Genomic DNA, 9,475 nt, shown 5'->3' on the forward strand with positions numbered 1-9,475 from the left:
AAGTCTGGATCCGCCACTGTAGAGGCCAAAGAGCAAAAAACAGAGTAGAACATTGGCAGCTAGTAAAATTAAAAATAAAAAATATTATTATAAAATATTATTCTTCAAAAAGGAGCACGGCCTAATGAAAAAAACAAACAAACAACAACAACAACATAAAAATTACCTCTGGAGCCATAAGGGCACTGTTTCCTCCCCGATCAATTTCCTCTGTGATAAATGGTAATGTCAGTCCCCATTGTTGATCAGCAAGGCAACAACCAAAGTCAGCAATAACCAGGTGGGGGCACAAGTCACTAGCGCTTTCATCCAAGAGTAAGTTATCAGTCTTGAGGTCTCTGTGTGCAACTCCATATCTGGTTAGGTGTGTTATGCCTTCTAAAAGCTGAATCAATAGTAGTGTGGCTACTCGTGGGTCTTGTGTTACATTTGATGCTGTGTACTCATAAACAGTTCTGTTGTACCTGGAATAAAAAAACATGACTGGAAGTTATTTTATGGAATGCCAGGAATCTTGATTAATATAAACCGTGTGATTTACAATCCCATTATAAAACAAGTTCCAAAAAAGCAATGCTACCATTTCAAATAGCTCATGGCACATGGTATATCAAGAACTTTAGCTTTGAATATCTACAATTTACAACACAAGCATAATTAAATTGAACCTGTAACAAAGAGATGACTTTACCTCCAGATTGTTTATAAGTGTTACCTCAAAGTATATTTCATCCATTATTTCAAAGTTTCATTACATTTTCTGGTCAAATTAGTTTGTGTTTCAACTGATTCACAGGTGTATTAGTATGTATAATCAAATGGTGACGAGTGAAATGAGGTAATAATTTCATGCGCGTTTTGTAAAGGCGAGGGAACTTATTAGAATTTGGACAAAACGCAAGTGAAATTATTCCCTAATTTCACGAGTATACCATCTGATAACCTATTAATATCATGGGTGACGAATTACGTATAGCAATCTTGGATTTTTGACATGTTTATCCTGGATCGTATTGATCGAGAACTCCACTCTCTCAAGTGTCTAGACCTTAAATTTGGCTTATAAAGTTCAGAATTTTTCAGACTTTTTCGGCAAAATACCTGTTAGAATCCTTCTTGAAGTTCTTGTGTGTTCAGGTTTTCTAAAGGGTCTTTTTGTGCCCTGACATCTTCATTCACGGCATTTTAAAACTTCGTCGCCATCTTGACACTGAGGCGTACGGAAGGGTTGCCATGGCAATTTTGTAATTTCACATGTGAAATTACAAATTAACGCTGAAATTTCGCGCCAAAATTAAGGAGTAAAAATTAAGGATCTGCAAAATATGTACCTGTACATGCTTGCCGTGTATATTGTATATTATCCTTTAATAACATGTTTTACTGACCTTGGCATAACAAGAAACTTTGTACGATTTCTAGAAAACCCCCCATCACCATATTTTGAAGGTAATGCTGCAGGATAGCTACGTGTGGCATCAGGTAGAAGAGGAATATCATCACAAAAGGATCCCAGGACATGCATGATGTTAGGATGGGGTGGCAGGCTTGTGAATGATGGACCTACAGGAAAAATGTTTCTGTTTAATAGGGAGACCATTAGATTAAAATGAACATGCATTACTACTAAACATTCACTTTAGGTGGCAGAAGTCACAATGAAAAAGAATGTCAGAACTAATGTCAGGGAAAAAGAAAATGTGCAATTATTACTTGCTAAACAAATTTTGCATTGGCCATCATCCCTGAAGAGTTTGTAAAAAATAATTGAACACAACAAAATCCTGTACGGACTCTTTCTTTTTAGGTTTATTGGTAGTCATTAAAATTGTTAGATGTTTACTGTATACTTGGGACTTATTCACATAAAATGTGATATTAACAAGTCTGGAACACCATATTTCTTCCCACAATATGCCAGAAACTTAATTTGGAATTTAGCTTGCATTTAAACAAAATTTAGCATGGTATTTGGTATTTTCAAAGGGCACCCAACTTAGTGATACACAAACACATATGCAATGCATAGGGCCTGTCTGTAAACTCACTAATAGTGTCTTTCACTCACTGATGTGAACTACATCTATAATACAATAACATCGGCCCAGAAAATAAGTAACATTTACCTGTTCCTGAAGTATTTTGCTGTTTTTCCACAGAAAGAACCTGGGACTCTTTGGCAAACATCTAGAAAAACAGTGCCCATTTGAAACTGTTACCAGAAATATGGCCCCATGTACAGAAGAACAAACAACCTCTCCTCCCAACCCACCCTTAACAGGGGAGGCAAGTGTAAGGGAGGCAACCCTTTCCAATATTATAAATTAATAATCTTATCTTGCTGAATTTAACATTCCTTGTTAGTATTTAAGTGTTTTTCCACTGGGTGACAATGGAGAGAGTTATAGAGTCATGTTTACAGCAAACATGAATTTGTACCATGTGACCAAGTTTTCCCTTTGCTCGCCGTTAGAGCTGTTTTTAGCTGCTCATTTTCTATTTCTAGAATTTCTCAACTTGAATCTGCCATTTTGCTGTTTGCCGTACACATAAATGTGACTCTAAATCTCTCTATTACCTATTACTTCTCCTCTATCTTCACCAGTATAATTGTGCTGTAGGTGAGAATGTGGCATAGAAATCGGTGTACTATTATACATTTGGTCTCACAAGTTATCAACTTTTCATTTTCTCTCTTGTCACTGAATTCTAGCAATTTTTGTAGCCAATAAGAGCATAATGTAACAAAAATAAACAATAGTGTTGTGAAAAAGCCCAATCACAGGTAACTTGTAAAATACTGTGACTTTGTTTGGAGTCTAGTAGAAGGAGTTGTACACTTCTGTGCAGATGTTCTGTGCTGTAAATTTCATTTGGAATGCAAGCTTCTTTGTTCCCAGTGAGCAGAGGCTCTTCAATGGGTTTCCACTCACATGGCTGTGGCTTAAAGTCATCAGAAGCAATTGTTTTTGCACATACTTACCCTTAGTAACCAATACAACTCACCTTGTGCAGTGAGCTACTCCTGGAACTTGCTCCAAAGTTAAATAGCATCTTAACTGCATACTGTTAAGTGAACACAAATTGACGGTAGCTTAGTAACACTGTAAGTATGCAGCCCATAAAATTCATAACTCTTTATAACATTATGAAAACAATAGACATCATCACTGTTTCCTTATCCCTTATAGCATATGCTGGTGTGTATAATAGGTATGTGTATATGCGTTGTCGTTAATTTTTTATTTCAGTTAATTTTTGTTTTTCCTTTGTTTTGAATTAATTAGGATACACTATCATACCCAAAAACAAAGGAAAAATAAAAATTAACTGAAACAAAGAGTTAACTACACCATATGCATCTAAGAACAGTCAAGAAGCTTACAAAACTGCTGGCCAAGAGAAAGAATTTGATAGAAGTATGTGAAAAAGTCACTATTAAATATTTACCTACCTCATGTTCATTGTATTTAGCTGCATAAACTGCACCATTTGAAGACCCTTCACCGAGCCTTTCGCCAAGCTTGTAATCCTTCAGCTTAAGCTGAGAGAGAACTGCATGTTCAACTCCTTCTTGATTCTGTGGATAAGGGATTAATAAAAGTAAAAATGATCAGTGAACTTTCTTGAATGCAGATATGTAATACAACAACACACTTAAAGCAGACACTTCCCTATATTAAATGCACTTGATACTTCATTCAGTTCTAGAATTACGCCTACAATATACACCTGTACAGCTTTAGTCTTGGTCTATAACATCAATGCCAAACCCAGTAGCAGCAGATATTTACATGTTTCATGTAAACTTGACCTCATCACTATGGGTACTCCAGTCACTACAATAATTCAAACTATCAAAACTATAAATTTTTCTCCGACAGTCAAACTTCCCAGCAGCGACCAGCCCAAAGTGCAAAGAGCCGGTGGTCATGTATAGGAGTGGATCCAGAGGTGAGAAGAGTTCTTGACACATGTATTTTCAGAAGAGAATTTATTGCATTTATTTTCTAAGTTGTGAGTTGTGACATTCTTTCAATAGCAAAGTGCTGTTTTTACTCAGAGTAGCATAAAACAAGAATAAACAGCAAAACATATAAATCAGACCACAGGATGCCTTGTGGCCACTTACAAAAGGTTTATAGCTGGTTAGTAATGTTTATTACTATGGAAGGTGGTTGCACATGGAGATTTGAGAACTACTATCATATGTTTACTTATTAAAAGCTTCCAAGAACAAAATTTATGTGAAAATATTCTTATTGAATGTAACAATGGTTCATGTAACATTTGAAGTGACGTGCACAGAGTAAGACTAACCTGTGCAGCTATATTTGCATTACCCAGAGCTTCTTGAACCCACTGGCGTAGATTTTTAAACTGTTCTTTTTCATGCACATCTTTTGGAGGTTTCACATTGCAACCTATATATAACAATGCAAGTAAAATACATTTCAGTCACAGACTGTTAGAACTTCTAAATCAACCCCAGGGTGTCAAAGAGGGTATGTCATACCCTTCCCACCTTCCTTTTGCATATTTTTATTTTGACAGTATCTCCAATAGTCGTTGTCGCAAAGGAAATAGTGGTGTCCCTGTAAACTTTGAGATTCCTGTGCTTGCCATTTGTTAGTTTTAGAACACAAGGTTTTAGTGTGTTATGCCTGCTCAGCAGTTTGATATTTACTGAAGTTTTTGAGGATTCTTACTGACCAATAACCTGGAAGAAGGAGTATCTGGTATACTGTTAAGTCGTTTTTTTTCCCTTGACACTTAGGTGAAATTCTGTAGCTGTAGCTGTGAAATATGACATTATAATGAGCTTGAGTAAAATCTTACCAGCATATGCAAACCCAAGGAAGGCAAACATAGGAGCTCTAGGGCCACAAACCCTCAGAAGTCGTGAAGCTGCCATCCCTGTCAATAAAATAAATATTTGTATATTTTTGTAAAAATACTTTTTTCAACTTTGGGCAAACATTTTTGTATCAAACTTTACAAAGGTACCCTGTCAAGACCATTAACTTGACTGTACAAATATTATGTAGATACCAAAAATCATAGAAGTATACATGTACAATGTAAAGGTTATTCTATAACAAGGACATGTACAGGGTATAGTTTAGCAAATAAAAGATGTGTATAGGAAAGTTATATATTCTTTATTATTGCGTTACGCATTGTTCCTATGCATAATTTGATTTATGATTAGCATGTACACAATAAAACATGCCAGCTTTTGCCTTAAAGATGGAGCTCCTCAGAGGGGTAAATCTTCCATTTCTCTTAAAACAAGTGTGGTGACATCATTTATTTGAGCAGTAACGCTCTATCTGTAGAAAAAATAGACTAATTCCCAATGCACAAAATGAAATGAGTAATTGTCAGAAATGTGATCAAAGCATGTACTTGTAAGTATAATCTTATTGGTATTATAAGGAATCAGTGTGTATAAACAAGTTGCTCGTGCTCCAAAATGAGTATGGGGACACCCAGACATGACGAGCTTTGAAGCGCGAAAAAATTTTATGCAAATTAGCTGGCTGCACATTCAATGTGCAGCCAGCTAATTTGCATAAGTAATTCAAAACCAAGGTCTGACAGCTCTAGGCTCTTGAGGTGTCGGCTGAATACCCTAGGACTTCCGTAAATTGCCCACAAAAGAGTAACTCAAGCTACCATAAACTGAAATGAAAGTAACCGCAATATCCGATTAAAGCAAGGTTTAAATCTTTTTCTGCTCGGCTAACCTTCTTCCGAGGCACTTACTATTTTGGCAATAATGTAACGTCATAAACATTTTACATAGCGCCTTTTTCAGTCTCGGGCAGTAAATTATAGTATAAAAAGGAGGTAAACTCAAGAATTCAGTTTTGTGACTGCCCTGCAACTTTGAAACTATTTAAGCCGCTTCCTAAAAGGCCGGGAAAATGTTTTTCGTAAAATTCGTAAAAGTAGCTCCTTATACTCTAATTTAACATTACCAAATTTAACAAACGCGATAACTACTTTATGGTCCTGTATCAGTATGTAAAGGCATCAAATCCTTATAAAGCCGACAGAAACAACAATTAACAGACAAGTACTAATATGATTTAAGATTTTTTTGTACTGCTTTTATATCAAGTATAAATGTATTCAGGTATACATTAGCCGGGATACTACAGCATTGATTAGAGCATTTTTGCAAGGTAACTGTAGATTTCAGGTATACACTACCCAGGATACTACAGGAATGATTAGAGCATTTTTGCAAGGTAACTGTAGATTTCAGGTATACGCTACCCAGGATACTACAGCATTGATTAGAGCATTTTTACGAGTTAACTGTAGATTTCAGGTATACGCTACCCAGGATACTACAGGAATGATTAGAGCATTTTTACGAGTTAACTGTAGATTTCAGGTATACACTACCCAGGATACTACAGGTTAATACTATGCAACGCAGATAACAAAAGCTCAGGAAACAAGGGGACCCTGCATGACCCAGCGAGGCTACTTGTCTGCGAATTTTTTTTGAGAAAAGAGCTGACTCTCTCGAGTGTTGAACTAGAATAGAATAATCCAGAATTATAATTTTAAACATCAAATGCTACTGATATAATTATTAAGTTTTCTTACCTGTCTGGAGTCTCTTCCACTGATGTCAATGATCTGGGCGCCAAACAAACGCGCGCGGTACATATTTCCCGCCACAAATAATTAAAAGCACTTTCATGAGACGGTGATCAAAATGCAAAAGCAAAATAGGAAAGCCGGCGCCAAATTACTAGAGGCTAGCGATCGTTTGTTGGGCGGCGTGTGATAGAGTGAAACTGATAAAATATCGAGAAATCCTGACAGAATCTTTTTGTAATACATTATCAAAAATTATGTGAAATACATCATCAGAGAGCACGTGCGAAAAAAATAATTTCCTCTCGATATTTTTTCTCGGTATTTTTCATCGACAAAAAACCGAAATATTAAAAATCACAACTTACCATCAATTGCTCGGCTAAACAAAGCTAAACTTACCGAAGTCGATAACCAAGTAAGGATTTCCTACAGAAATAATTTGCCACTCTCGTTTAGCAGTGTAGTGGTCCAACTTGACGTAGATTAAAACGGATTCTTTTTGCCGGCATCTTCCCGTTAAATTAAAGTAGATTTAACACTTGCCAGGAGTAATTAGAAATCTAGCCATTTTGCTCATAGCTTCGCAAATGCAACCAGCGTTATACAATAAAGCGACAGAAACTTTAGCGAAATATTCACGTGCGACAGTCGCGACAACCTCAGTAAATCTAACAAATGAAACAAGATACAGAGAGAAAAAAAGGGCTTCATTGATTGTTTCCGGCAGGCGGTGACAAGTAGTTTACGAGATTAGAAGACCTCCTGGTCAGAATTTTTTTTGTAGCCTAAGCCCGTCATGTTATTTTAAAATTTAAGTTTCTACAACATAAACAAACAATTGGCAAAGTTTGACAAAAATCTCATGGCAGGTTCTATTTTAGAGGAATCACCTTAAGACTAACGAAAACACTTACGTCGTAACTGAGCTGCCTGTGTATTTGCCAGGAATCCTGCTCTTGAAGTAAGCCCATTCCACACATGCCTTGAAAGTACACTGGCATTATTCAGCAATGGTTGGGTGCTGAGAACACCTGCAGTGCTACTACTTTCTCGAACTTCACCATAATTGCCTAGCTTCACAGGAGCTCTGCCTGATGCTTAGAAATGAGTTCAGTTCCATTAAATTGTTTAACTTGAGCAATAATATTAAGAAGAAATGGACAATCTTGCAGCTTAAAGTATGCATTTCCTAGCATTCTTGGTTTGGTTTGCAAGTGGCTATGTTGGTGGCCAATCTAACAGAGCTCAGTTCCAAGTGGACAAAAGTGCTTTTGTTCTTAATTACCTCCAACAGCAAGTCTTGCAATCATGTTGGTGTTCATAGTGGTTGTGCCACTATGAGCAGCAACATGATCATTAGATAATGTATGTTTTTTTATCAAAGTGATATAGCTAAGTGTATTCTATCGGGTACCACAAATGTTATACCTGCCAACTTGCATTGTTATGTGTCATATGCCTGAAGATCAAAAACGTCGATCACATGCATACAAGACAATTTTGCATGCATAACTCACAATTCAAGACAACTTGTTCAGTAACCAGTGAAAAACGAGTAAATAGGTTACATTGTATCTTGCCAAGAAATGTATATTACAGACGGTCAAATTTGATTTCGGGTTAATTTTGATTTAACCTCGGTTAATTCTCGATTTCCTTTGTTTCCTAGCCCTAATTAATGAATAATTAGGGCTAGGAGGCAAAGAAAATAAAGAATCAACCTAGGTTAAAAAAATTTAACCAGAAATCAAATTTGACCCGTAACATGTACGACCTCGGCAAAAGGGCTTAATCTCAGAAAGATGATGCCAAGATTTGCACCCCTATGTGTGGCAATCTTTGGAAATCACTGAAACATCTTTAGGAATCTTCAGTAATGTTGTCGGCAAGCATTCTGCACAGTCCAGAAGTGCCGTGATGTCAACTCCCCCACTTAATCCAGGAGATCCCAGATTTTGGAGGGAATCTCCCGGCCTCCAGATTTGAATATGAAATCTCCTGGATAATCGCTGAAGTTTGCCATTTCTTCAGTAGACTCGACTTTCTGACCATAAAATTTCAACTATTTTGTGTTGTTTCAGCTATTTTCCTTTTTTAACATTCGTGATGATCAGAGAGTGTTTTATGCACAAATGACGCATTGTGCCTTATGTTATGATGTCATTTACCATCCCTTCCCCATCAATTCTCGAGGTGGTTGGAGTTTTTCGGAACTTTAGGTAATAAAAATACGTAAAATCACATGCATTTGCCTTTGGAAAAGTTGACAGGTATATTATGTGATAATATTGCATGCAGTGTTTTGAAACATTGTACCTGAACTACTCTATCGGTTAGCTAGCAATTTAAATGCAATTCAATACTAGCTAGTCTTTTTTTCTGTTAAGATAGCGTATAATAGACTGGACGATCTACATTGGAACTCAAATTGAACGGGAGGAGTAGTGTTTGATCTGCATTGAGACACTGCACAAACTGCAAATTCAATTTGTTGAGAGACACTCTTTTATTGTAGGTGGAAACACTACTTACGTCGCAAATGTACTGTTTCACAAGATTATGACGTATTCTACAAAACAACACACTTGAAGCAAATAAGCTTGGTTGTAAAAGATAGTATAAAAATTAAAACCTACCTTTTAAATCCGGAAGTCGCTTTAAAAGCGAGCGGAAAAAGGAACGGCCAAGTCGGAGGACCGACATTTGCTTATGTTGTCTTCAAGAAAACCACAGATTTTGGGACATTTTCCAACGTAACCTGTGCTTTCTACACGATCACTTCCTTACACCCCTTACTTGATTAGTCAGCAGAAGCATCGTGTAAACAACATTAAGAAGGCTTGGATACCAAGTT

General features: G+C 36.6%; 1 protein-coding gene across 2 annotated transcripts in view; it reads right to left on the minus strand.

Moving 5' to 3' along the window:
• Positions 1-9,462, minus strand: part of LOC140936344 (serine/threonine-protein kinase PINK1, mitochondrial-like) — a 15,241-nt gene extending 5,779 nt beyond the window's left edge. Inside the window, exons 1-9 of one of the 2 annotated variants that reach the window (XM_073385807.1) lie at positions 9,258-9,462; positions 7,536-7,718; positions 4,840-4,917; positions 4,321-4,424; positions 3,455-3,580; positions 3,007-3,066; positions 2,127-2,187; positions 1,389-1,563; positions 167-464 (exon numbers count right to left, since the gene is read on the minus strand). In XM_073385807.1, the coding sequence (XP_073241908.1) occupies positions 167-464; positions 1,389-1,563; positions 2,127-2,187; positions 3,007-3,066; positions 3,455-3,580; positions 4,321-4,424; positions 4,840-4,917; positions 7,536-7,718; positions 9,258-9,324 (1,152 nt within the window). In that variant the 5' untranslated portion in view covers positions 9,325-9,462. The remainder of the gene's footprint in view (positions 1-166; positions 465-1,388; positions 1,564-2,126; positions 2,188-3,006; positions 3,067-3,454; positions 3,581-4,320; positions 4,425-4,839; positions 4,918-7,535; positions 7,719-9,257) is intronic. The other variant, XM_073385806.1, reaches the window with a different exon arrangement.
• Positions 9,463-9,475: the final 13 nt, after the last annotated feature.

This window comes from Porites lutea, chromosome 5 (assembly GCF_958299795.1).
Source record: "Porites lutea chromosome 5, jaPorLute2.1, whole genome shotgun sequence".
Classification (NCBI taxonomy): Eukaryota; Metazoa; Cnidaria; class Anthozoa; order Scleractinia; family Poritidae; genus Porites; species Porites lutea.